The sequence below is a fragment of the Electrophorus electricus genome, chromosome 14 (genome assembly GCF_041902795.1).
Source record: "Electrophorus electricus isolate QZ-2024a chromosome 14, ASM4190279v1, whole genome shotgun sequence".
Classification (NCBI taxonomy): Eukaryota; Metazoa; Chordata; class Actinopteri; order Gymnotiformes; family Gymnotidae; genus Electrophorus; species Electrophorus electricus.
In genome coordinates this window covers 20,800,141-20,827,500 of record NC_137510.1, presented here as the reverse complement: position 1 = coordinate 20,827,500, position 27,360 = coordinate 20,800,141, and the positions used below count along the sequence as shown (strand labels likewise).

Sequence of the window (27,360 nt, the reverse complement as noted above, 5' to 3'; positions counted from 1 at the left end):
GGCAGAGAGAGAGAGAGAGAGAGAGAGAAGGGAGGTGAGGAGAAAGTGGGAGGAGAGTGGAGCGGCGGAAAGACTCGGCACGGCTCCGTCCAGGCTCGTGTGGTGGGAGGGGCCCCGTGGGAGGGGCCTGGTGGGAGGGGCCTGGTGGGAGGGGCCTGGTGGGAGGGGCCTGGTGGGAGGGGCCCGGTGTGGGTCAGGCATGCCTGGCTGCAGCAGGCAGCTCTGGGTGAACACGTCCTCCGTGAATGGAGCTACGGCGCTGCGCTCCTCGTTACGTTCGGAACGCGCCACGCACGGCCCTGCGGGGAGAACCCCAGGATCAGGATGCAGGTCTTCAAGTCCTGCTTTGGCAAGCTGGTACAGTGGTGGGCAAAGGTTGGGCACTGTCATGCTGTGGAAGGGCAGCGAGCTGCAGCATAGCGTGATTATACTGAGCAATTACAGATGCTTGTAGATGCTTTTGCCTGCAGACCGTCGCTTTGAAATGTGCTGTGATCTTATGAGCATGCTGGGACTACTGAGGTACAGGACAGATTGTCTCTGGTTTTCCCAGCAGACTGCTGGGTGATGTGTGGAAGGCTTTTCTCGGTTGTTTCTCTTTCTGCTCTGCCCGATGTTACAGTCTTTCTTGGGAATCATGTTGATACATAAACTACAGAAGGAAGAGTTTGTGTGGACATTAGTGTTCTCTGAAGTTTTGTACTTGATGTTTCTACTGCTCTGACTGTGTCTTTTCTTGTGTCTCTCTCTCTCTCTCTCTCTCTCTCTCTCTCTCGCTCTCTCTCTCACTCTTTCTGTCTATCCTGTTTTTTTCTTTTTTCTCTTTCTGTCAGAAACCAGACTCTAGGAATTCCAGAGGCAGTATAGACCGGGAAGACTGCAGTCTCCAGGGACCAGTGAGTTTCTGTTTTTGTTTGTTTTCCACGGCTTGGTGCAGACACTGGGAGTTTCCTCTTTTTTCATAATAAACAGTTCTGGGCATGAACATGCACACTCGAGTCTTCATTAGTGCCTGCCTCATCACACTTTTGATGGTGAGATGGTGAGCATGTATGTGCAATGCCTCTTGTTTAATAGTACATGAACTCTAAAGGGTTAATTTTAATTGCCTTGCACTGATCCCAACAATACAAGTAACACTCGTGAATGTTACTGGCAACATTGGTTTGTAAAGTTAGCTTTCAAACTTGTCAGGCCTTGCTCTTTGTGTGTGTGTGTGTGTGTGTGTGTGTGTGTGTGTGTGTGTAGGCATGCAGGTGTGTGTGTGTGTGGGGGTGGATGGGTGGGTGGGTGGGTGCGCACGCGCTAGCACATTCTCCCTGCAAACCTGCCCTCTACACCAAACAGAAAATGGCAGTGTGACATTTGCTGTGTAGTTATCACTCCAAAACATTCCACATCAGTCACGTTTAGTTTGGTTTGCTTTTAAATATTGAAAATGGATAAATCTGAAGAAAATATATATATATTTTTTTACATTAAAAAACCCCCCATCAGTTTATAAATAAGTAGTGTATGGTAGGACCCTTTCAGCATAGCTGCTTCTGCTAATCGTTTTAGAGGAGTGCTGGGTAGACACCCCTCTGGGGATGTTACTGCCCCCACTGGCCAAAAGGAATTTCTGCAGCTCGCAGCCCAACATGGAATCCAATCAATGTTCCTCTATCAATGTGATCTGCAAAACTCATGTATTGAGTCAAAAGAATCCCCTTTAAAGAAACACTTGCTGTTTTTTTTTTTTTTTTTTTTTTTTTTTTTTTAATGAATAATGTATGCTGTTGTACACAGCGAAGTGTGGTTGGTGCGTTTCCATTTTGTCCGTAAAGGAGTGTTTGCATGCTGGGTGTCGGTGGCTTGCTAGGTGCCACGGGAGTTGGATTTTTTGGACTTGTTGATCAGGGTCTAGGCAGGGTTGTGTTTGAGGTCGGGGTCTAGGCTGCAGCATCCTGTATGATCAGAACTGATGAAAACAAGCCTCTTTTTGCTGATTTGGTGAAAATAGTAGTCTGCTGGGTTGGTCCACTGTAGCCCTTTGGCCTCTCCCCTGTGGAGTGGAGTGTGTGTGCCTGTGTGCGTGTGGAAGGCTCTTCTGTACTGAGGGTGTTTCTGTTTGTTTATTTATGCAGACAGGAAACCAGCACATCTGCCAGCCTGTGGGAAAACCAGGTAACCCCCCGTCGACCCCACCGAGTCTCCTGCTCACCGTTGACACTGAGAGGCTCTAGAAAACAGATTGGTTGATGACTAATGCTTGTGGCGTTCTTCTTTGGCTCGGCGTAGTCGTTTCCACTCTCTCAAAGCCTCTGGTTTCAGTCAAGGAAGCGCGTGCCTTTGCGTTCTTATGCTGACATCCTAGAGAGGTTATAAATATTAGCAGTGGTCTGGGTCTAAGTCTGGCTGCTGCTGGCCTTCCCTTTAGATCACGTGCTTCCTCCGAAGAAGCCTCCCCGTCCAGGAGCCCCTGCGTACCCCGCCCCCGCGTCCTGCCTCGGCCCTGTGGACAGCTACAACGACGGAGTCAAGGTACAGTGGGCCCCCCCGGGACCCCGCGCAGCCCAGGCAGGCCACAGGCCCATGCGCCGTCGTAAGAAACGGCAGCAGTCGTCACTGTCTCCGCCGTCGTGGTTGTCGGGGACGACGTGCTCCGTTTAGACAGAAGCATGGCGACGCGTGAGGCCCGGCACACGGTGCTGTCGGCTGCTCCCTCTGCTTGGAAACCTTTAAAAACGCACTCATTCAGTCCTGTGTACATGGAATATAGATGCTTAATGGGTTCTAGTGTAACAGGGGATCAGAAAGCAAACTTTTTCCAAGCCTCAGCTGCGAGTTTGTCAGTTGAACTGTAGCTAATTCAACTATGCTGCATTTTGAGTGAATCAGATATTTTTTGAGCATCTATCCACACAATGAAATTTAGAAAAGTATACACACACACACAAATACACACACCCTACATTACAGTTCCTGTCAAAGGGTGTTAAGAAAGCTTGGAATGGATTTCACAAGCTGCGAACAGAACAGAGTCCCATGCAGAAGTGCACTGGAGTGCAAAGTGTCCAGAGTGTTGAATGGAAGTACCAGACCAAACATGCAGCCCCTTCAGGTCTCTAGAACTAAACTGTAAATTTACAGACTGTGAAAAGCAGCTCATGTGTTTGGTCTTTCTCTCTGTTTCTACTTCTTTCATGTATTCATGTATGAAGAAATGATGCATGCGTTTGTATCACTACATTAATTCCTCTGTCTCTGTGTCTGTCTCTGTCTGCCTCTCTCTCTCTCTCTCTCTCTCTCTCTCTCCCCTGTCTCTCTCCTCACTGCCAAACCACACTTGTTCTCTGCCTATTTTTGCACCTTTAGCCCTGGAGGGTAAGATCACCGAGTGGACTTTCTCTCTACCTCTGTCTGCACGCCTGTCACTTTTCAGGACATGAGCCAAAAATTACTTTGTGTCGCTGTTCGGCTGTATTAATCCGAGCTGTCTCATTCGCTTCACGACCCCTAAAGTTGTCAGAGGGTTTATGTTCCTGTCATACCATGGTGATAACCACATGATTGTCTGCTTGGTGTAGCAATTCTGTGTGTTTTAAATGATTGGCAAGCACGCTTTGTTTTGTCTTTTTATTTCTTTTTGTGAGGGCACAAATGGAACCCTTGTTAACAAGCTTCCTATCAAGTGCTGTACTGTTGTTGTCCTCTAAACTTTGTGATCTCTTCTCCACTACAAATGCGTTTCAGTTGTTTAACCTGCACGGTGGATAAATGTAGCAAAACCTAAAGATAATTGTCTGAGAAAACAGAAGTGTAGCCAATTTTTAGCTGGGGGAGAGATCTGGCCGGGTTTTGATAAAATATCTGGGTGGGTTTGATGGGTTTCCGACGCATAACAAGGTGTCTGGCTTGCAAGTGTCACATTTTATTGTGAAAGCTTTCATTCTTGGGTGTAAATATATCAGATTTTCACTTCGTGTTAAGCACGCGCTGCTCCTTGCAGCCGCCGGGCCTTTCATTCTCAGCACCAGCCCAGATGTCGTTTCCTAGCAACTAGTCCTCGTTTTTAGTGAAGATTATGCAATTTCCTGGTCATTTAATATTATTAATCTACATTTAGGTGTTTTATAATCCTGATCATAATTTGCTGATTAAGGGACTATCTAACCCTACTAAAGCATTTAGAATGGTGTTGCTTCTTGTGTGATAATCTGCAGTGTACTGCCACCTGTTAGAGAAAATCTGAAATTACAGTCTGCCACCATGTCTTTGCTGTATGCTGTACAATAAATGTAACATAGTAGTAAACGAGTTTTAACGCTTTCGGTCGCACCCAAGGGGTTGTTGCACTTTAGGTTTTTTTTTTTTTTTTTGCGTGTGTAATATAATAATTTTTTTTTTTTAATCTTAATTCAGATCCAGCCTCAGGAGATTAGCTCTCCCCCTACAGCTAATCTGGACCGCTCCAACGATAAAGTGTATGAGAATGTGACAGCTCTGGTGAAGGCCGTGATAGAGATGTCCAGCAAAATCCAACCGGCTCCACCAGAGGAGTACGTACCAATGGTGAAGGTACGCCGTGCACGTGCACACATCAGGCACCACAGTTACTCAAGAAACGTGACCCATGACTATTATGTAATTTATTTATATCACTACTGTTTTTAATTAATCACACTTTAGTTTTAGTTATCTAGACAGACCTTTCCAGGTCATTGAAGGCATTGCAATTAAGTGTTAAGACTTTTAACGGCGTTTGATGTCATAGATTTTCTCGAATAGCAACGAAAACCAAAGAAGCCATTTATAAATGAATGAAAATGTAAATGGATGTGGAAATGCACACAGTGCGTCGGACTCTTCCAAAGCTGGTTTCTGAGTGCCGGCACTTGGCCCTGCTAGCATAAGCCGTTATGAAATCTGCTGTGCTGAAATGGACAGAAAGGGCAGACGAAGACGAGCCAGTCGCAGCGTCATCTCATAGAGATTTGCAATAAGGACTGAAACATTTATTTTTGAGGAAAGAGAATATAATATTGTGATTTCACTATTTTGTGTTCATTCAGCAATTACCCAACAATTATATTGCTTTATCGTAATTTCAGATTTTATATGAAGTAAATAACATCAAGGTATAGTTTGTTTGGCAAATGAAGCTGTAAATGGTTGCATGAAACATACATAATCAGTGTTAAAGTGAAGTGTTACCTGTGTTTCAGGAGGTCGGCTTAGCACTGAGGAATCTGCTAGCCACAGTGGATGAGACAATTCCCTTACTGCCAACTCACACACATCGAGAGGTACTATGGATGCGCATGCGCACACACACACAAAATTTCCCATACAATTCCTGCTGACTTACACGCATACTGAAGTGCTCACTATAACGCACCAACTATACCCATATATTCAATTCTTTAATCACCATATAATGCTGCTATATAATAGCTTATAACAATGAGCGCACACGAGCACTGCTAATGAGCGCCTGTGCCTGTCCTGCTCTCCAGGTGGAGATGGCTCAGAAGCTGCTAAACTCTGACCTGGCTGAGCTGATCAACAAGATGAAGCTGGCCCAGCAGTACGTAATGACCAGCCTGCAACAGGACTACAAGAAGCAGATGCTGACGGCGGCTCACGCGCTCGCCGTCGACGCCAAGAACCTGCTGGATGTGATCGACCAGGCCAGGCTGAAAATCCTGGGCCGGGCACGGCATTAGCGATTTCCCCCCCCCCCATCCCCAAGGCAGAGGGGGCTCCCAGCCAGGCAGCCCATGCGGAGGGGCTTCCGCAGGACTCGAGCAATTCGCGGCGGCCGGCCGCCCCGCTGCTGAACCGGCACGGGCTTCTGTGCCAGGACACCCGGGACGCTGCAAGGCTCCGCCCACGCCCAGTCTGGCATGCTGCCAGATGCCCGGGGGCCTGTGAGGACTCCGGAGGGCCGGTTTTGAAGGAAGCGGCCGCATCAGACGCCAACGTTGGCGACAGCACTCGCCGTGGGGCCTGTGTGGCACTGACACATTACGCTAAAGAGGAGGAGGAGCACGACGACTGGACTGATGAAGTGCCACTGGAACGGAAATCCCAGACTGTTGTATAGGTCACCACAGAGCGGAAGACGTGCTCACACTGTATCTACCATTTCTGTATCTGCCTGGCCAGCCTCCGCTCCATGGCTAGACTGGACAGAGTCTAGAGACGGCTTTGCAGGGGCCCTGGAACACTCGCCGGCGCGGCAGAACTGAACAAGCGAATCCAGCTCAGTTTCAGGGTGTTCCATCTAGATGCGGAGCAAGGGCTTCATCTGCCCGTCCAGGACTCTGCAGGAGAGGATTGTATATTTTGGCTATGTGCCACTTAGGAATAAAATAAAGATATGACTAAAATAAAAACAAACAAACAAACAACAACAAAAAACAACAACAGAGTGAATGTCTCTGTGTACGCCTGTGACTGTTATGGGTAGAGGATTCGGTGGCTTTGCTAAAACCTATTTGCAAAAGTATACTTATTTATGGTCCACCAGAAGACTGAACATGCTCAGATCCATAAACACATATCTTAAACCATCTGTTTTCTCCTGAGTTTCCATTCACAGAGTCCTATAATTTTCAAAGATTTTACAGAACTTGTTTGCAGAGCAGAGGCAAAGACTGTGTGTCATGTGTTATTTTTTTTTAAGTAACAAACACCACACGAGTCTGTGCCCATAGTGAATCTCAAGAATGTGCTGGTACCGACTACACAGAACATCCTTCTGTTGTAATGACTGCATGTTTGTATACAGCCCCTGTGTCGGGTTGCCATTCACTGGATTTTTGTCATTCTAAAATGACTTCAAGTGTAAAAATGTTAACCGACTGAATCATATAGACCTAAAGGTATAATTTGTCATTTATGTCTCTTTTACCAAAACTCAACAGTGCTCTAGTTGTGTGGTATATTCACTTCCTTCGTTCACTGGTAACTAGTTACCATTTAACCTCACAAGATATTTTCATTTTGGCTGTATGTCCAGCATTCCTGGTCACCGTTCGCAAAGCTGATTTGGCCGTGTTAGGAGGAGAATGCTTTTCGCGATCATGAGAAGCTGTTTGTCATTGCAGCCGAGGACAGGACACTTTTCTATGCCCCATATTTTCAAAAGCATGCGCAGACATGTCTGCAACTGTATAGAAAATAAATTATAGTTATATACTCTTAATTTCACTAGAGGGCGGCATATAGCTTTTAGCTATACTTAGCGTTCCATTGAACTAAAAAATTAATAACGATACATCTAAAGTATTTACAAACGAATAATTCGCAAAATAAACTAACGCTATTGAAAAATTATAATAGATTAGATAAGTTTTTAATGTCTTAATTAGTTTGCACCCGTACGATTGTGAGTCTTCGTTCATTTTGCCATATGTTCGCAGCATTTTTAAACAAGGCATTTTTAAAACCATATATATGATATGCGCGTAATATTTCTTAATGCGTTACTAATGAATTTCAGGAGGTAACTGCAGGACTTTTACGCTGAAGAGTCGCCACGGTCCGCCATGGCCCTGCCTTCTCATGCCTCTGTGTCGTGTCTGGTAGTGAAATCCAGGTCATCGCTCCTGGACCATCACAAGCCAGCAGGCGCAGATACCGTCCTCATCGCGGACGCAAACACTATTATTTTTGTGCTAGTTTGTGATTACTCTTTTAAGAGGTAAGTCGACAGCATTCCTGCCTTGTTATTTCGGAGTGAATCGCAGCTGCACTTCTGCCACTTGCCCTACGGCCGCCGCGGATGCACGGTGATGTGGACGAGAAGCTGAAGCCGGTGGGATTTAGATGGGCTGAAAAGTTGATGTGGCCGTCTTTACTTCGTACCTAACCGCCAGCTAGTTTGCCTGAAAGGCCAGATAAGCGGTGGCGATGCCCAGCCGACTCCAGGTCTGGCGGTGCAGCTAGCGAGCCTTGCAGATCTGTTTCTTTTAGACCGAGCAGTCCTATCATTACTGCAGCCGACTAGTTTAACCTTGTGCAGTACTAAGATTCTCGCATTAGCTAGCTAGCGGTTATCTCGTTTTAAATAGTATGTAGCAAAATGCTTAGCTAGTTGCCTCAGTTGAATTTTTATAAAACAATTTTAGCAGCTAACTTAGTTTTCTCGCCAATCGTAGCGTTCAAAGCGGACTGACGGATTTCATAGAATTGTTGCAGATATCGCGGGCAGACAGCAGGAAATGAGCAAACTTGGTATCTAGCTGGTGAGCTATAGCTATAAAACTTGATGTTGCTGAATTAAGTCGCAGGCAAAGCAAGTTGGCCAACACAACTATCCTAGATTATCGATGAGCTGGTTAACTATCTAGCTGAGACGAAGCTGAATACCAGTCTGCTTTCGTTTGCATTTTCTTCTGCGAACGGTTAGCTAATAAATGTTTTACTATTAACAAACACCATCTAGCTTCCTAATCAGCAACCGCAAACTTGCTCTAGGGAATGTACCTATCGTTGCTTGCAGCTAGCTCGTTTCCTGTCAGCATTTAATACGGTCTGGCGTCTTGGACTTCAACTTGATCATAGTCTTGCTAGCTCTGCTGACAAATGCATCAAGCAGCCGTGAGTGTCTTAATAAAATAATTTTACACGTAAGTGTCTGGTTGGCAAAGAAACTGCTCGTCAGTGTTGGTGTCCAAGGCGATGACGTCTGCCCGGGCGCTCGGGTCCAGCCGCGAGCGCAGCCTCAGCCCGGGCCCCCGTCGCGCGAGTGCATGAGTCGCTAGTGCTGTGAGGAGTTGACTCAGGTGCGTCGACGCCGTGAAAAACACGAAACTGCAGCGCAGTGGCCTCTACCCCAACCCGCACTCGGGCCGCCTGCTTGGACAAACCCAGTCCACCTGCGGAAGCTTTGGGGTGTTTGTGGATTAAATGTAATGGGTTGATCCTGGTTTTGCGGTGTTGCTACACACCATGTCCACTGTTGCCTAATTGGACTACTAGTCAATTTGAAGCGTCTTCACTTTATGCATCTGTGTCCTGTTTGGTTTGTAACATGGAAATGCTAGTGTTGATGTGCCCCTTTTATTGTACTACATTTAGCGCACCCCCCCCCCTTTCCACGTTGATGGTATGTGTCCAGGTCTCGAACTGGAAGTCCCTGAACCTCAGTGGGAGTCCTCACTGTGTGTGCGCTTGGTAGATGGAGGGCCTGCCAGCTCCCTGTACCCAAACTTGGAGCGAGTGTGTTGCCTGGGGCTGTCGTGACCAGCCTTCGCCATGGCTACAGACACAGATCACTGTGCCCTTTCCTCTGCACTGTGGGCGCTGGCCTACTTGTGGTACACAGGCACGGCTACGTCGGGTGCTGCCAGACAGAACGCAACAGTGAGCTCCTTTTCGCAAGCTGCTGCTCAGTCCTGAGCTGCGTGTACTGCACCACCTGGCGACTGCTGCTCTCATCTCTGAAGTTCAGATACAGTCCAAATAGTTTCTAACATGTTTGGAGGCTTAGTTTACTCGCCAAGATCGTGTCTTTTGTTGTTGAACTTGGGGGGGGGGGAATTTACACCTTGCTTTCCGAAAGGTTTTATTGACTTTTTTTTTTTATATATATATATGGAAGGTTGTAAATGATGGTAATGTCTTGCAAAAATCAGAAGTCGTTTCAAAGATTAAATATGATCTAATAGCCTACACTTACTCAAAATGTGCTCCAAGTATACTTGCCTCTTCCATGTTTTTAGAAAGTCGATGAATCTGGGTTTTTTAAGGCTTAAACCATCAATCCACATAGAATCTGCAGAGGAACAGTACATTTCTCAGCACTAAAGCTGTCAGCATGGTTGTGCCAGTGTAAAAATGATGGAAAATGAACTGTGCCTTGGAAAAATGGCAAACCTGTCCATTAATTTTGCTTTATTTACAAACCTTCCTTCAAGTTCACTCACCAGAAAAAAAACCTGTTCATTCCCACAATAATGCATTTACTCGCATGACGTGCTGCTCTGTGTCAGACGAGTTCAGCCTTCTTCCTGGGTAGTGGCGAGGCGTAGAGTTTGTAAGGCTGAGTGAGCTGGTCTCCCTGTTGTGGTGGTGGTCTGTGGAGTCTGTGTTGCCCTGGAGATGCCACCGTCTCCAGTCACGCTGAGGGGCACTTGGGTGGCAGCTCGCCGCTGTACCCGTGGCGCCGAGCCAAGTGTAACCGTGCACGGTGGCACATCGAGCGCAGTGTCAGTAATTTGATCAGTAGGCTGGGTTTTGGGGGGGTTAACGGGCTTGCTAAGGTTAGCTGCACCTCACTGTGTCTGTCTCTCTCTCCTCTCCCTGGTGTTTTGAGTTTTCACTGACAACACGTCTTTGCCCACAAAGAGCCGTTATTTGGTCCGTGACTCTGTCTGCTGAGGGGCTCTTGCAACCCGGCATAGCCGTTTTAAAGCACGCTCACGCGCAAACCAGCTTGTGGACACCGAAAGGGTCGTGCCTGTGGAGTCCCGCGTCGACACTTGACTGCTCGGTATTTGAGACGCAGACGTGGCACGCGTCGTCTTCTGGTCCGTGCTCCTGGCAACGAGGCGGTCGTCCGCTGGGCTCGGCGGCCGCTCCCGTCCGGAACGCCCGCTGCTCCTCGGGAGGAGCTTCCTGTCGCACAGCGACCCGTCTGTCCGTCCAACGTTGCATGCCAAGCAGCCCCTCTCCATGCCCGTGACATCATCGCCTCTGGCACGAAAAACGGCAGGCGGAGCCAGCGTCCTGCCCTCCGCGGCTGCGTCCAGGTCACGGCTCGCACGCTTACCCTCCGCTTTCCGCGTTTCGCTTCAAACTTGGCTAACGACATAGTAAACCTCCTGGCACGCAGGGGCGTCGTAGAGCGTAAAAGCTTTATGGGAATTTCTGAAAGATTTCCACATGCATCATGGCTTGGCATAGAGCTGAGGTATTCAAATCGTACTCCTCAAGGTCTGGGTGTGTCAGATTTCCCGCCCTCCCTTCACCCAGGAGTCAGGCGTGATGGCGAAGTGGCCTACCAGTTACATTAATCATTTAATCATCTACAAGGCCGCATGCTTTTTATGCATTCATACTTAATTTTCCGCCGTCTGCCCATTCCATAATAACAACGGAGCAGTATTATGCATAGGGATTCGAGGTCCAGAATTGAATACCACTGCACACAGGAATAATTTGTACCTGCAGTAAGCCCGAGGCTAAAATTAATCTCATGAGAAAGCGTAAGACTCGGGGCGCGGCGGTGTGCGGACACGCTGCTGCATCGGTCCGGGTTCCGAGGCCTTCCCCGATCCAGCTCCGGATTCTCGCAGAGGCTGTGAGAGCCAGGCCATATGGCGGGGACATGATCGCAGGGACAGGGCTCCTGCCCGCCGTCCTCCCCGGGCCGACAGATGGAGGCTCACTGGCCCCAGGGAGGGTTCTAATCCGCCTCCCTGCCAGTGCTGGGGACTGGGCGGGGGGGCCGAGCGCGCCCCCGCCGGCGTCCAGCGCCACCTCGCGTGCTGACCTGACCCTCGGACGCTTGCGTCGTCCGCCCACAGAGGAAGCGCCTGTCCAAATATGCATGTCAGGAATCGATCTTGTGGCGGTGTCTTGTGCACACACTCGTGGGTTCAGACCAGGGCTGTAACGATGCACTTTTCTTCTGATTCGATACGATTTACTTCACTGGATTCACGATTCGGATTTTTCACAATATTTGAAACAAATTATTTTTGGGGGGGGAAATATTGCTTAAGTGTAGAAACAATGCAATAAATTGCCCATTTTTATTGTATAGCTTTTTAAACAAGAATCTTTAGTCCCTTGCAATTAAAAGAAATTAGGAACAGAAGTTTACAATTGAAAACAAAGTACTGAAAGCAAAATGTATCTTTACTATATATTAAATAACCAAGTGAAGGCGTTCTTTTAAAATTAAAGCGGGCAAAATTCAAGGAACGTTGGTTTATAACATGCTAATGTATGAAAGCGTGCTGGTGAACGCTTCACCAGTGCGTTAGGTCCAGCGCAACCTCTGGTGTTCAGACCATTAGACGATATTGTCAATCGCCACGTTTCTGCATCGCGATGAATCGTGGCTCGACGTATCGGTACAGCCCTTGTCTAAACCTGCGTGAGCGGGTGGTAAAAACGATCACTCCAGGTCCACTTGGGGGTGGCGCTCGCTCGGACACCTAAGGTTAAGTAGCCATTCAAGATCTGTTCATTTAACAGAGTCTGACCGCTCGCTTCATATCTTAAAAAAAAATTTTTTTTTACATTTTATTTCTCTTTTATTTAGACATCAGAGTTCCGCGCGTGGAAAACGCAACACGGCGAACTGTTTCCCACATGACTGACAGAACCATTACCGGGTTATACGGTCGAAACTGTCCGTCTCTCTTTCGTCCGAATGGATTTTCGAGTGAATTTTGCCTTCTCGGAAACGCTGAGACAAAAAGCGCCCTGCAGTACCCCCTCTCCCGCGCTTTCTTAACAGCCCCCTCAACTTAGCGATGCTTATCAAAATTTTGACACTCCCCCCCCCCCCCCCACTCCTTTTTGGGTGGGGTGGGGGGGGCTTCCGCTGGTTATTAAAGGGCCGGTAATCGAGCAGTAATGGGACGGGGAGCCTGACGGTGTTCTCTGCCATGTGGCTTCAGAAATGCTGCAATGCAGCAATGTTCTTCCCCTGTTGTGCATGACTCCAGTCGGCGCCCTTCAGCGGGTCTGTGTGAGGGAACGCCACGACCAAACATCCTACGACAACCTTAATGCGCCCCTCTGGAACCTTAAACGTCTGTCAAAAGTAGAACTGCACTTATTTAGTACATAAATTCAGCTAACAATAAGATCCAGATAATTATTTTTGAGTGTTTTTAGTGACTTTCTGTTTTGGGATCTGAACCAAGCTATAACAAACTGTGCAATGACATGAGATCATTAGCATAATTAATCTTTTTTTTTTTTTAATTAATTAACAAAGAACCTCAGTTACATTTACTACAGTGTTTACCCGCAGCACACCGTGCTGCTGTGATTGCGTCTAAGTATGTCATGCCACAGCCTCGTTAGCGGGCAGCGTCTGACTCTTGACGACGTTTGACTCCGGTGCCGTTATCTTTGGTTGCTACGGCCGCTCCCTTTTACGTTCCGCTCCACGCATAGCCGTCCCCGGCCGGGTCGCCTTGTGCATCGGCTTTCACCCCGGTTGACCCCAGCTGTGTGCGCCGGCGCAGCCAAAGGACTCTGTGTCCAGACGCAGTGGGGGGTGTCCCAATGGAGCCTCTCATTGATTTGTCTGGAGCTTCAGTAGCTAATTTGAGATTATAAGGAATGGGGGTGTGTGTGTGTGTGTGTGTGTGTGTGAGTGAGGGAGACAATGTGTTGGTTTCAGGAGAAATACGATCCTGATGGATTGCAGAGAGCCTAGCTTCTGCGACGAATCCGGCTGTAATTGATCCCAGGATGAATAATGGAACCACATCCTTGTAGTCCTCCCTCACACTTTCTTTTTCAAATATGGAATGTGTAAGATAACATTCAGAGCCATGACGTGAGCGGGCAGTAACGGAAGCTGGTCTGTGTGAGCATTCTGGCTCCAGCCTCCAGGGAGGGGACACCAAGGTCGAGCTTCTGTGGCCCCGCTGGGATGGGAGGGCGAGGGGCTTCCGCCGAGGCGCAGGCTGTACGCTGCAGCGCCGGGAACAGTGCGTCGGGGTTTGGGAACGCCAGGGCCCCCGCGTGCCTCGTACTGTACTGGCTGGCCTACTTTGCGGACTCTGGAGCGCTGCGGTTTGGCCTCACCCAGAAACAGACGCGCTCCGTTAAAAGGGCACGTTCGAGCTCCGCGTCGAGTGGCAGGCTCGCACGCGGACGCGGATCCTTACGGAGACCGATTAAAATAGCCCCTTACGACAGCGAGGGCCTTCTAAACCTGGAGCTCGAAATATACTCTACTGTAAAACTGCAGGTTCGGAAGCGATGCTTCTCATCTCAGCAGTTATCATGGCTCCAGAATGCAAATCCTGCCATCTGCTTTTGTTTCTGTAGTTAGGTTAGGAGCAGGATTTTGACTCTAAACAATTTGTCAAGACTCTCTTGGTAAAGGACTCTTTTTGTTTCAGTTTCTCCTACCACTAAAATTTGAAAAGGGGGAAATTCCTGAAAGCACCACTAAAGATTCTCATGAGATTCGACAAAATGGAGTCGACCCATGTTTCCACTCTGGTCTGACCTTGTGTAAGCACACCTGAGTCTTCAGGGGCTCTGAATTGGTCGGTCACGACTTCCTGTTCCATTTGGATGTAAATACGAGGTCGCGCGCAGCCCGAAAACCCTCAGCCATCCATCAAGGCAGGGAACAACGGCGCATACGTACGCAAAACGCAATGGGCGGCGGGCCGACCCGCTGCGGCTATGAAAGTGTAGCCTGACACCTGAACAGACCCGTCTAACGGGGTGGTAATTAAGTTTGAGGGCTCAGGTTAGCCTGTACTGGAAGAGGAGCCTGGTGTGTTTTGCCTTCATGCACAGGGACGAGCATGGCTGTGGGGGTAAAGATTTCTGCAATGGTCCGCTCAGACAGTCGGAGGCTCTGTCGCGCGCTGGGGGGTCGCTCAGCCTGTAAAACTGTAATTAGGCGCGACCCAACTAAGCAAACTTCTCAGAAGGCTTACTGTAAGGTCTCTGCTGTCATTAATGCACATGCGAAACACCAAATAAAGGCACAAAGGTGGGTTTGGCAGAGTTGCAGTAAAGAATACAATCCCGCTATAAAATGCGGCGCCAATCTGGCTTGTTCCGGGGCTGTTTCTCTGGCATTTCTGGACTCCGTTTAACACAGCACCTCTGGGTCTTGTATACAGAACTAGCCGCCTCCTGGCCCGGAGGCCCGGCTGGTTTCTCTGGCTTCATAGTGGTGCAAAATTGTTTTTCAGAGTGGTGGTAGAACGGATCAGCCCGGCCTGGTCCTAAACCCCAAGGTGCGAAGACTCGGGGGGGGGGGGGGGCGGGGGGGGCGGCCTGATCGCTAGCCCCTCAGTGTGTCCTGCCTCATCCAGCACTGGAACAGAAGGCTCCTTTGCTGTTATTTTGGCAATGGGACGTGCACAAAGTACGCACTTTATTTTTTATTTCTGCGATTTGTTTAATAGTATTCCTCACAAAGTGTATTTCTCTAAAATGAGACGGTAATATCAGTTAATTAACAGAATAACATTAAGACGATAACCAGTAAAGAAATCCCAGCCTTGTTTCGCTCATCGTTACCGAGCAGATCAATAATGCCGTACATCTTTTCCAGTTGTTGGTTTTTTGTTTTTTTTTTGCCGGGTCCTGCACGTAGGAGGTGCCCGTCGTTGGCACAGAACCCAGTGATGCTGTGCTGGGCTGAGAGCCCTCCGTACCAGCGTACGTCAGCCCCTCGTAGCCAGCGAAGGCTCAGCGTGCCCTGCAGTGCGCCGCCTTCACGTTCTTCCTCTCCGGGCTTGTGTGGGTTTTCCTCTCTGGGTTGGCGTTGTCCTCCTCCTCCTCCTCGCTCTCGCTCTTCCTGCTGGTGTTCTTTGTTCCCGCTCCAGTCTGGCAGTCAGACGCTCAGTCACGCCTCGGCACGTCACCCGGCCGCTCTCGCCCCTCAGCGCCTCTGAACGTCCACCCCAGGGCATCTCCTTGGACACACGGTAGCCTAGAACACACGTTTTTTGCGTGTGCATGTGGATGCATCTTTGTGTGTGGGCACATGCGTGGGCATGCATCAGCATACGGGAACGTGTGTGTGTGTGTGTGTGTGTGTGTGTGTGTGTGTGTGAGAGAGCAATTGCTAGGTGGCTTCAGTTTGTGAATGCACCACTTGATGGTGATCCTTTGTGTGTGTGTGTGTGTGTGTGAGAGCGTGCGTGCGTCTTTGCGTGCAGCCATGCATGCATCCTTGCCTTTATTTTCCATGCTTGCTTGCTGTTGTGCGCCTGCAGAGGGCTACGTCATGTAGAGGTTTGATGACTGATTTGACTAATCGGTGAGGTCACACATGGGCTCTGTAGATCTCAGAAAGCACCTTTAACACGTGTTTAACACGTCTTTAAACACGAGTGTTTTCTTATACAAAGAAGCACCCCTCGCACACGAGCTTTATGAATGTTGTAAATCATAACATGGCAAGAAAAGAGAAAATCTCGCCCGGAGCTTCTCCTCCAGCGCCAGGGCTTTGCTTCCTTGGCAACGGGCGTCTCTGCAGAGTTTCTGAGCCCCTCCGAAGTTGCTTCTCCTCTTCAGACTTCTCCAAACTGCCGCCAGACTGCGTGCACAGCCACGGGTAGACTCTGCACTACATCCCAAACGACAGGAAAAGAAACTTAACTTCGGAGACACAGGGACTGATTTCAAGCGTGCGTGTGGTAGTGCGGCCTTCAGAGAGGAACCGGTCTTTTTCTGAAAACTGTAACCAGCATGGAATTCCAAGGCTAAAAGCCCTTGGCCCTTACTGGAGCCTTTCAGGGATTAACATGTTAGGGTTTTGTTTCAGTCAACTCTTCTAATGTTTTTCAACAACGCGGGGACGGATCTGCGTTGGTGGCTGTCTCACGCGGTCATAAGCTGCTCTCTCCTCATGCCTTGTTGGTCTTGCGCATTCTCTGAGCTGCTCTCTCCTCATGCGTCTTACGTTGTTCCGGTTCAGCTCTTTAAAACCGTCTTCGACACAGCGGCATGGCACAGGGCTGCACGCGTTCCTCTACAGTGCTTAATTTCGTTTCCGTATAACACACTTTCGCTTACATTTTTTTACCCGCCACCTCGGTTAAAGAAACGGCAAAAAACAGGTTTTATTTCTTTTCCTTTACTTTTTACACGGAGCTGTTCTTTCTGCCCGCGATTAACGAGCTTGAGCACGTGCCACCGCGGGAAAAGGTCTGGACGGGAAGCCCGGCACGGCCCCCGGGGCGTCTGCCAGGGGCCCCTCCGGCGAGGACCGCGTGTCAACGGCGGGGCAAAGCGGTTACCCAGGATGGCGTGTCGCTCCAAGCTACAGTAGGATACCTGTTGGGAACTTGTTGCACGGGGCCCCTGGGGAGAGGCGAGAGGGAGACTCTGTTACTCCGACGTTGATTAATGAGCAAGCCACAGCTACTTTCAATGCAAAACCAAGATTACCCTTTCTCCTGCTTTTTATTTTTTACTCTGCCTCCTCTCTCTCTCTCTCTCTCTCTCCACCGACACCCTGTCATTCCCTCTCGGGTGAGGTCTCACCTCAGCCTGCCGGCCGGTGCGATCAGTTTGAGGCCTCGGCTGGCGTCGTCAGCTGAGTGCAGCACCGCCAGATTTCACCAGCGACGAGACAGGCAGGATCGCCCCCATGCCCCCACCCCAGCACACTACCCGTCTTCCGAGGGCTACGGCCTGCACGCTGCCAGAACGACGCTCTCCTCTCACTCGGGCGCGGGGCTTGATGGTGGTGTCTTTTCTTTTCCTGCAGGAGCCGAGGCGCAGAGCGAGAGAAATATTCCTTTGATCCCAAGTGCCCCCCCCCCCCCCCCCCCCCCGGGACCCACACAAGTCTGTTTACCTGCCGCTAGGTCTCGCCCTGCTGCGGGACGGCAAAGACGCGGCAGATTCGCTGACTTGCGTCCTGCCTCTGTAGAGGCGTGGGAAGCAGCTCTGCAGACCCACGGCCCGCTGAAGCAGCACCGTACCGACCGCAGGTGCCCGCTGGGCGTCCTGAGGTTACGCAGGGCATGGCAACCCGATCTTGAATACGGGATGGGTGGCTGGTGACAGGTGGATTTTGTCCCACGCTGTTGTCTCCTCTGTTTCAGAAACTTAGTTGAGCAGTTGCTCTGTTCCATTAGCGTTTAATTTCCGCTGCAGTGGTTTGGATTTTGATGTCACCTCCCTGGAAATAAGAGCATTCGCTCTGCACCTGACAAACACTGCTGCTGGGAAGTAATAGGGTGACTAATTTCTTGATGTCATTGGTAGGCTATGTCATAGTTTCTCTGGTGCAGTGTAGTGACCCGTGTGTGTGTGTGTGTAAGTGAAATGACTAATACAATCTGAATATCCATTCCTTCACTCCATCACAGTAGCCAGGTGTTTCTGGCTTAGACAAATAATCTCTTATCATTGATGCGTTTGTCATTTTAAGTCATTTGTCTGATAAAAACCCAATGACGGATGGTTTAATACAACATTTTGTCTCTCTCCTTTTGGCCCCCTCTGTCTGTCTGTGTCTCTCTCTCTCTCTCTCTCTACCTCTACTGCAGTGCCAGTGTTCCACACCTCCCCCACTGAGCGCGGAGTGTGTGTGTGTGTGTGTGTGTACCTCTGCAGGCTAAGGGAGGAGTCGTGCTGGCGTCTGGAGCGCTGCGGAGCAGAGCCCATTCCCCTGGGAACAGCAGCCACTCCACACCTGCCTCCGCTGCACCTGCCTAGGCGTGCGCGTCTACCTGGCTGGATCTCTTTCTCTCTCTCTCAGCCATGACCGACTTGCTCTGGCTGGGGGGATAACGGTGTTAATTGGAGGACAGCGCCAGTTCTCCACCCCTCCCTCTCCCCCACCCGGGTGACCCTGTGACCCGTTGTCTCTCGGGCCCCCCCCGCACCCCCGCCCGCCTCTCCACACGCTCCGTCACTCATGAGCAGGCCGGTGGCGGGGACGTAGCCCGAGACAGAGCGCCATGGACCCCTGAGGCCATGACGGGAGCGCGGCGGCTGCGTGGTCCCTAGCAGTCCTCACTGGACCGGAGCGCTTAACGACGGACACGGGCTTGAGGAGCAGCATGCAGGAGGCTGACCTACCAGCCACGAATGCCTTCACAGGTAAGGAGGAGATCGGGGGGAGGGGGGGTTGCCGTTCCTCCTCGCGAACGGGAATCTCGGCAAAGGAGTTCCGGGCCGCTGGAAGTGCGTCGACGCGGCGCTGTTAGGTGCTGGGCTTGGCAGGGGCGCTGTACGCTGTACCTCTGCGCAAGTCCGAGCCCTGGGAGGGGGATGAGTGAACGTTCCTCCAGATTCCTGAACCGAACTCCCTCGATAACTGCAAGGTTAAGGTGTGCGCGTGTAGGTGTGGGTCTGCCCAGTGAACAGAGATGTGAATAAAGCTCATGACCCTTTACTGAACAGAGCTTATATGAGTGAACACGCCTTCCAGCTGCCTTTTAAGGCTCTTTGCTCTTATGCCACAGTGCAAGACGAATTGAATTTGGGTGGGGTGTGTGTGTGTGTGTGTGTTGGTTCACATGGGAATGCTCATTCCCCAAGCGACAGGAATACGAAGCTTGCATAATGTATTGAACCCTTTGGTTTCACAAAATCCTCTGAGAGTGTAAGGAAGTTCAGCCCTGCGCTGCAAAATCAAACAGAAACTGAAAATAAACAATAAAACCCCTAATTATGAGACGGTGCAGAGCAGAAGCCGTGGATCATGCAGAAAAGACACCCCTTACGAAGTTCCCGAGCAGTGTGTCAGAACGAGCGGCTCTGTGCCTCTCTGGAGGAAGCCGTCCAATCAGATAGCGGGCTTCGAGATCCTGGGAGAGGGCATCTTGCAGGGCCGTCCGTACGGCCATAGCGCGGAAGTGAGCGGCAGCCGGGCGTTTTCCGCCAGAAACAGTTGGGTTCATGACAAGTTAGCCCGTGCACGGTATTCCCAGTTCACCTTGAGCGCTAATCCCATTATGTCTTCCATCACGTTGGCATGTCGCAACAGAGAACACGCCAAGAGGGCAGCCAGGTCTCCCACCTGTTTATCGGGATCCCAGTTTCTGAAATGGGCCGAAAAAGGCGAACGCGGGCTCACGGCCCGATTGGCTCGTCCCTCAACCCCTTTTTTGCTCCGCTCTGCAGAGTCTTCCTCCATCGTCACGGCATGGCGAGTCCAAAAAGCCTTCCTCTCCCTTTCTTGGTGGGTCTGGGCAAATTGCTCAAATCTCCTGATGAAATGATAAATCCATTTCAGCCTTCAAAGCCGGTGCTGCCTTGGCAGACATTACGGGATTCGTCACTTCCCGAAATGGAGATGGGGACAGAGGAAACCGGAGAGAATAGCAAGTGTAGACAGCAGCCTCCACCCTTGGGAGGAAGTACCCAGCTTCACATAAGCATGATGGGTCTTCAGTAGTGGAAAACAACGGAGCGGGCCATGGAGAAGGCCGAGAGGAGGTCATGAGCCCCAAATTTAACTTGAAGCCACTTTGGCACTTATGCCAAAGTATAAATTATTATTCTGGTCTAGCCATAAGTACAAGATTGGTAGTTTTGTTTAACAGGGTACACTGCAATCTTTTGAGTATTCCTGATGCTATGTACCATTTGGGAAAAAGTATAACTCGCTTTGGCTTACAAGTTGTACAAAATCACGACGACTTGACTATATTCCTGTATCACCCCTCCAGTGGTGGTCATATCTTCATTCACACTCAGACCTTCTACCTGCTCATGTTCCTTCGTCTAGGTGTGTGCTTTCCCCTGCGGAACATGCTGTCGTGTTATTGTCTTGGCGTGTTTTGGTTTTGGGGCTGCTAAATCTTTGACAGAGCAAAAATGAATAATGCTGTTTAGCAGATGCAAGTGAAGGCAGGGTTGGGGAGGTGCCTGCCACTAGCAGCGAATCTCATTGGTCGAAGCCGGTGGAGGACCCTGAGAGTTGTCTGCCGAGGGGGGGGGGGGTCCTGAGACAGAGAAATGCAGGGAGAAAACGAGAGACTGAGATGGGGAGAAGGCTGGAGACAGACAGACAGACAGAGAGGGGGGGAGGGAGGTCAAGTTCAGTCAAAATTGTTGAACTATTTCTCAGCTCCACATTCCCTTCCTTCTTTTAATTATTTAATTATCACTTCATTTCTTGCATTCATATTCCTTTCTCTCTCCCGTGTCGTTTCTCGGAGTGGAGTTTTCTCCCTGCATTCCTGCATTTTAGTCGGCTTTGTCCTGATGATGCTGCCCTCTCTCACTCTCCCTTTATTTTCGCTCGGTTTTGCCCTCCCCTGCCTAGAAAGGAATGCAGGGGGAGAGACAAGCACATACACGGCAGCATACTAAACCCCTGCTCAGTCTGCTGCACCGCAGTGTGTGTGTGTGTGTGTGTGTGTGTGTGTGTGTGTGTGTGTGTGTGTGTGTGTGTGTGTGTGTGTGTTTTCTCCCCCAGGCAGTCTTTTTTTCCATCATCCTCTACCAGAGGCCTGGAAGCATGAGGGTCCTGTGTAGTCTCTTGGCTGTTCCCAGGACTGCACTCTACTGCACGGAGATCTCGGACGTTGTTCCTGGGATCTGCCGGAGCCGTTCTCCCAAGATTTTCCTGTTCCTGGTGTAGCCGTCATTTCTATCACTATGGCCCTCTTCTGCTGTTGGTCGGTTACCACGGTCGGTTAGTTGGCCATCACCATTTTGTCAGTCTTTGACCTTGGATCTTCTAGCCTGTGCTCGGCACAGATGTTCCCGTGCGCTGTGCCTGCTACCGCTCGGTCATGGCGTTCTCTGTACACTCTGCCCACTAGCGTCTCGCACCCCGCTGTCACGGGATTGTCTCGGGGCGTTTTTGTGCAGCTTGCATCTGGGGCCCTGCCTGCCGTGGTCGGTCCCTGTATTCGGAGCTCGTTCCTGCGCTGCCAGGATTAGTGCCGCCTTTCTGTCTTTGTCCAGTCTTTTCCAGCCCGTCCATCCGCATCAGCCACTTCCACTCTGCTGGCGGTACATGCCGTGCGGGGGTTTATCCTTCCGCCGTGCTTCCTGCTCCTCTTCTTTCCCATCCCATACAGGTATTTGGCTGTAGCTGCTTTCCTTTCGCCCTCTTCATGGTTCCTGTTTGCCTGTGGGATTCCAAGGTACTTGTAGATGCCCTCAGCACCTGTTCTGTTCCCTTTTTGGTAGCACGATCCCCTCCGTTCAAGCGGACAGCTTGATGTCGTCCATGTAGAGGAGCTGCCTGATGGCGCCCCATTCCGTGGCCGGTATCCGTAGCCACTCTTGGTGGTGATCTCACTGAGGGGGTTTAGGCCTGGGCAGAACAGCAGCGGAACAGGGCATCTCCTTGTTAAGTCCTACACATGGTGGTGGCTCATGCTGTTGGTCTAAAGTGGGCCTGTATGGTTGTCTTCCACAGCCCCACTGAGTTATTTAGAGTCCTGTTGATCCCCAGCCTCAAGCATTCCAGGATCTATGTGTGAGACGTTGAATCATAGACTTGTAGTCAATCCAGGCAGTGCACAGATTTGTCTGCCTGGTCTTACAGTCTCAAGTGACTGTTTAATCCACCAGTATCTTGTGTTTGGCTCCTCTGGTGTTCTTGCTGATGCCTTTTTGAGCCCCACTCGTGCTTACTCATCTTGGGCAGTGATGCCTGACGGGAGATTCCATGTTGTGCACAGGCAGGTTATCTGCTGGTAGTTGGATGGAATGGAACTGCCCCTTTTCTGGAGGTTCTCCACGATGAGGCCTTTATATTTTTAGGTGTGTGTGTGTGTGTGTGTGTGTACACATTGTGAGAGACTTGAGTGATAAGATGCTTTCACCAGTACCTGGCAGGGCTTGGCTCCCCACACACCATGACAAACCGTCCTGAAAGAAGGCAAATGGGTGTTAACGTGGGAAAGAAGTTCCGTTCCTTAAAATGTCATTACAGTAAGAACCTGGGCTGTTTGCTCATAGTGTGTTACGTTTCGTACATGTTGGGTCATTTTGTTTGCAATGCCGCTATCGCACGCTGGACAGTAGGGTAGTGAGTCGTTAATCTCGCATGCCCTCTGCGTGGTGGTGTCTGGCCACCTGGTACAGTTAACATGATGGGCCACTGGCCTTTTGTAGCTGACCACCCTAACCAGGCTGCTAGTGCTCGCTGACAAAGCTTTGGTCTTCTACATGAAATATGCAGTGATGGTGCATAAACTCATAGGAATCCTATGTGTTAATCCAAAGTTGTTAATGATGCGTTGACTATTGTTTCCAAGAATGACTTCACACATGGACATGCTGTGCTTTTAAATGTCATTTTTGCAGGTTTCACATAGCTGAAAGAAGTTTTGCCACTAACACACATCCAAAAATAAGACATTCTGCAAAGAAAGGGAGGGTACGTGAAATGATCTCGTCCGTCTCGTCGGTGTGCTCGTGGGAAGAGTCTAGTCAAAACGGTCACAACGATCACCTTCATTATAGCTGTCCAGTTTGTAGTTTCGCAGTGGTCGTGCAGTAGAGAAGCTACTCGTTAAATGGCCTCGGTCAGGCTGAGGTGACACTTTCAGCTGCATCTGAGCCGTAGGATTTGGGCGGGAGAAGGAAAGGGTGCGTTTTGGGGTGTCGTCCTACAAAGCAGCTTATTCATAAAATTCCTAACATTGGTGTGCTGCAGGTGAAGAGACAGCGGGACCATCTGGAGTCGCAGCTTAGCCGGAACCAGTCTGACACCGCTCCCTGTGACTCTGGCTATTGGAAAACCGGAATTTTAATTTTAAGGGGGTTGCTCCCAAGGCCAACACTTTGTCAGGCCTGAACTGCTGAGAGAGCTTTTTCCGGTCCAGTGTCTGAAAACATCTCCACTGCATCGCTAATTTGCCGCCAGACTCGTGAAGTGTGAAGATTTGAGAAGTTTGCGTTGCCTGTGACTTTATGGCGGTGACACCTTCTCCCCGCCGCCCCCCCCACTGAGGTCACTGGGTGCAGGGAGTGGTGTCTGCGTGTGTGTGTGCGCGCATGCTTTTGCCTGAACTCTGCGCCTGCGTGTGGTGGCAAGACTCTGACAGAAGGAGCCACTAATGAAGCAATGATCTGCAGAATATGTGACTAAATGCTAAAGATGACATCTGCTGTCGTATTACACCTCAAGCCTGCGGATCCCCCAGAAGCCAGACCTAACAGATTTACGTTCACATGATGTTCTCCGACTGCCATGGAGAAGAATGGTGGACGTCTGGGTTTTGGGGTGAGGTTTCAAAGGGGAGGGGTTCTACGCAGAAATCCTGTGCCAGGTTTGATCGTTGATGCTTCTAATTATATGCCTGCCAGCGGCAATATCAGGAGTTCTTGCGTTTCTGAAAAAATGTGATCTTAAGTAAAATTGTCATTGCTTTTAAATGGAGCAAATGTTTGTGTGTATGATGGTAATAAACAGCTGCAGCAGCACTAAGACTATCAACAGAACTATTGTAGTCTTTATTTTTAAAAGTGTTCAGAATGCATGCTGAATTGATTATGGAATTAAAAATTAATGTTAAATGGATAATCAATAAAATTCTCACCTGTTGGACCATGGAGTACTATCAGGCCTGCTTTTATTGAAGGTTAAATCTATCATACAGATAGAAAATACTGGTCAAATCCTAAAGCTGAATGTGTATGACTGACTGCTATGTGGATATAACTGTAGGCCAGTCATTATGAAAGGTGCTGATATTGTAGGATACTAGTGTTGTAGATTGCACAGTGACATTCCATTCACGCTCCTCTCTTTTCATGTCACTCTGGACACGCACTCACTACATTTTAGAAGAAGAAAATGATTCGGTTGACTAGAGTGTGGAATCGGCCCATCCTGGGAACCGAAAGCCACCGCCCTCGAGCCTGTGCATGTCCGTGGTGTCATAAAGACCCTCCGGCGTGGTGTTGTGGTGGCGCTGGTGACGGGGTCAGGTCGTCACGGCGACTTCACTAAAACTCGTGAGCGCAACACTTCACAGCAGTGTTCCAAAAATTAGCATAAACTCTTCCCAGGAACGTAGAGGTGGTTACGGCAGCAAAGAGGGAGAAGAGGAGGATGACTATAGCCGAGTGCGGCGGTCCTTAAGATGTGCGCTGCTGGGAGCGTAGGGTTTTCAAAATAAAAGCACACTAAGGACATGATGATGATGATGATGATGATCTTTTTGCCAATTATTTTTCATAAGCAGATAAAACCATGTTGTCTCTGTAAAGTAAAACAGATTAGTGGTGTGAACTGCATCCTTATCTATAGACTTTAAGATTTACATAATATTTTATAGCTGTAGCAAAAAAGTTGGATATTAAAGAAAATCTCAAAACGGGAATGCAGCTAACGGCCATTTACGCTGCATGTCATCGTTCTGAGACTGTTCACTAAGGACGTAGCAAAGTTTCCACATATGCAGTGTTTGGTTTCCAGTTCCAGAGTTGGGCACCTTCTAAAAATGCAATAAAATCTAAAAGTTTCAATTAAAAAAATCAAGCAATTTTAACAAATTATTTAGCTGATGATAAAAATACAAAGGAGATACTTTACGTGTTTTCAGTCACAATCCTAATTTCACTTTGTTAATATATAAAATAATGACTGTGATGCCTGCAACATACTACAAAAAAAAAACCAAACAAAAAAACCTTGGGCCCAAGCCAAGAGGAGGCTATATAAGCAAAGATCCACAACTGAGCTGCTAACAGGTGAGATCCTCGAGGTTGAGTGCAACCTTAGGCGCACCTGTCACAGGCGTACTCTGCACGCAAAGATTGTTCGTGGTTCACCACTTTGTGTCAAACTTCTAGAACATGGATCAGTAAGGGCAAATGGGGGCAGGGGTAATCTAGGTGCTTAAGACCATGGGCATAGACTGCTACTGAATATGGGTGACCATCAAGCCTTCAGGGGCTGTCGTTAAGAAGTCATGCTACCGTGGTTTACATAGCCACATGGGCTCCGGGGGGGGGGGGATTTGAAAATCATTGTCACTTAACCTAGCGTGCCACTGCATCAATAAATGCAACCTGAAACCATATTATGCAAAGAGGAAGCCATATATTAATCTTGGGCAGAAATTCAGGCGACTTCCCTTGGCCCGATGTGTACCGGAACACACGCATGTGTTCAGTGGAACACGAGCTGAACCATGTGCCAAGGCTGGTGAAAGACCATCCAGACCGTTGCCTATGAAAAAATTGCAAAGCTCAGCGTGGCATAGGGGGCATCGCTGCCCCCGGCATGTTGCGCTACAGGTGTGTGAAGGTACCAGTGATGTAGGGGCTTATACTGGGGCTTATTTCGCAGAGATGCATGCGGCCAAAGTGACGTCTATTCCCAGGAGCTCCGTGTCTGTTTCAGCAGGCCACTACCAGGCCTCATCCTGCATGAGCTGCAAGAGTGTGACTTTGTAGACATGGAGGGCGTGCGCTCGACTCGCTGGCCTGCGGTCAGGTCTGTCTCCTGATGGAAATGTGTGGAGCGTCGTGAAGCAGAGATTTCCAGTCTCGCATGCAGCAAGGATGGGCAAAAATTCTACTGGCAAAAACTGTAACAAATGCACATCTTCAATTCTCAAATGATTAGAGCGGAATTAAAGATCGTCGTTTTAATCCAGCGATGCACTGGTAAGCATGCCTCTGTCCCAGCTTTTGTTGAGTGTTACAGGCATCTATTTCTAAAAACATTTAAAAAATAGAATTAAATATGCCATTGAACAATGAAAACTTTGTCCTTTTGTCTAAGGGCTCAAGTGAATTAAGTTACAGATTTTAGATTTTATTGCATTTTTAGGAAGTGTTCCAACTTTTCTGCAGATGGGGTTTGTAGATTTTAGTGACTGGCCCCCGCAAAACGGGAATGAAACACAGGAGGTGAGGTTGGATAGCTAACCAACTACTACAAACAGACGACCCACTGATCAAGGACTTGTTGGCTTGTTTTGGACACATTGATTATATATAACATAAGTGTAATGAAGGTCGTCAGAACTCTCTAACATGACCTACATTTTGCATGTTCTGTCTCTTCGGTGATCCAAAAAAAAAGAAAAGCTAATTATGCTGCCTTTTCATTTTTTTTCTTATTTGTAATTTCCACACAGATTTGGTTTTGGCTAATGAAGGGGTTGATTTTTGGAGTAATAACCAATGCAATCCGTTCTTCTAAAACTAAACTGCGTGAAAACAATATGAGACAGTAACTGGAGGCAGTAGGCAGTGTATTTTGCTCTAGCAGATAGAACTACGATACAGATAATGGATATCTTACCTGATCTCATTTTTAAAAAAAGATCAAGTCAAAAGGGGAAGCGAAGGCAGAGTGGATTTTGTCCCTTTTTTTTGCCGTCCCTTTGCGTCGTCCATTAAATCGAGCCCTGACTACATCACATCACCAGGCGCATATCTTCCTCTCTGGGTGTTATGGGGAATGTCGCTATACGCTGTGCTGCTCTTAATCACGACCAGTGCTGCTTCCTAGCACGTCATCCCTTCACACTGCCGCCTGGTTTATTGAATAGGTCAAATACCTGGATGGGTGAAGCTAATTAATGGTTACATATTGCAGATAAAGCGCTGGTTAATGTTGAGTCGTTTTGGAATAAATAGTTTTGGATGATTTGTTGGACTGAAGGCTCCGGTGAGATGGAGAACCAGGACCCTTTAAAAGCACACGGTGGAGGAAACCGCGGCGGAACAGCGAAAACGGACGCGGGCTCGGCCGTC

General features: G+C 49.1%; 2 protein-coding genes across 23 annotated transcripts in view; both read left to right on the top strand.

The window, feature by feature from the left end:
• ptk2ab (protein tyrosine kinase 2ab) overlaps positions 1 to 6,875 on the top strand; it is a 56,908-nt gene extending 50,033 nt beyond the window's left edge. For 17 of the 19 annotated variants that reach the window (XM_081695970.1, XM_081695971.1, XM_081695969.1 and 14 more), the window contains 6 exons: positions 834 to 896; positions 2,127 to 2,166; positions 2,420 to 2,523; positions 4,405 to 4,560; positions 5,208 to 5,288; positions 5,499 to 6,875. In XM_081695970.1, the coding sequence (XP_081552096.1) occupies positions 834 to 896; positions 2,127 to 2,166; positions 2,420 to 2,523; positions 4,405 to 4,560; positions 5,208 to 5,288; positions 5,499 to 5,708 (654 nt within the window). In that variant the 3' untranslated portion in view covers positions 5,709 to 6,875. Of the gene's footprint in view, positions 1 to 833; positions 897 to 2,126; positions 2,167 to 2,419; positions 2,524 to 4,404; positions 4,561 to 5,207; positions 5,289 to 5,498 lie in introns of those variants that run through there. The other 2 variants (XM_081695976.1, XM_081695981.1) reach the window with 2 other exon arrangements.
• Positions 6,876 to 7,531: 656 nt separating this feature from the next.
• ldlrad4b (low density lipoprotein receptor class A domain containing 4b) overlaps positions 7,532 to 27,360 on the top strand; it is a 47,608-nt gene continuing 27,779 nt past the window's right edge. For 3 of the 4 annotated variants that reach the window (XM_081695985.1, XM_081695986.1, XM_027000063.3), the window contains exons 1-2: positions 7,532 to 7,690; positions 18,219 to 18,774. In XM_081695985.1, coding sequence (XP_081552111.1) covers positions 18,735 to 18,774 — 40 coding nt within the window. In that variant the 5' untranslated portion in view covers positions 7,532 to 7,690; positions 18,219 to 18,734. The remainder of the gene's footprint in view (positions 7,691 to 18,218; positions 18,775 to 27,360) is intronic. The other variant, XM_081695984.1, reaches the window with a different exon arrangement.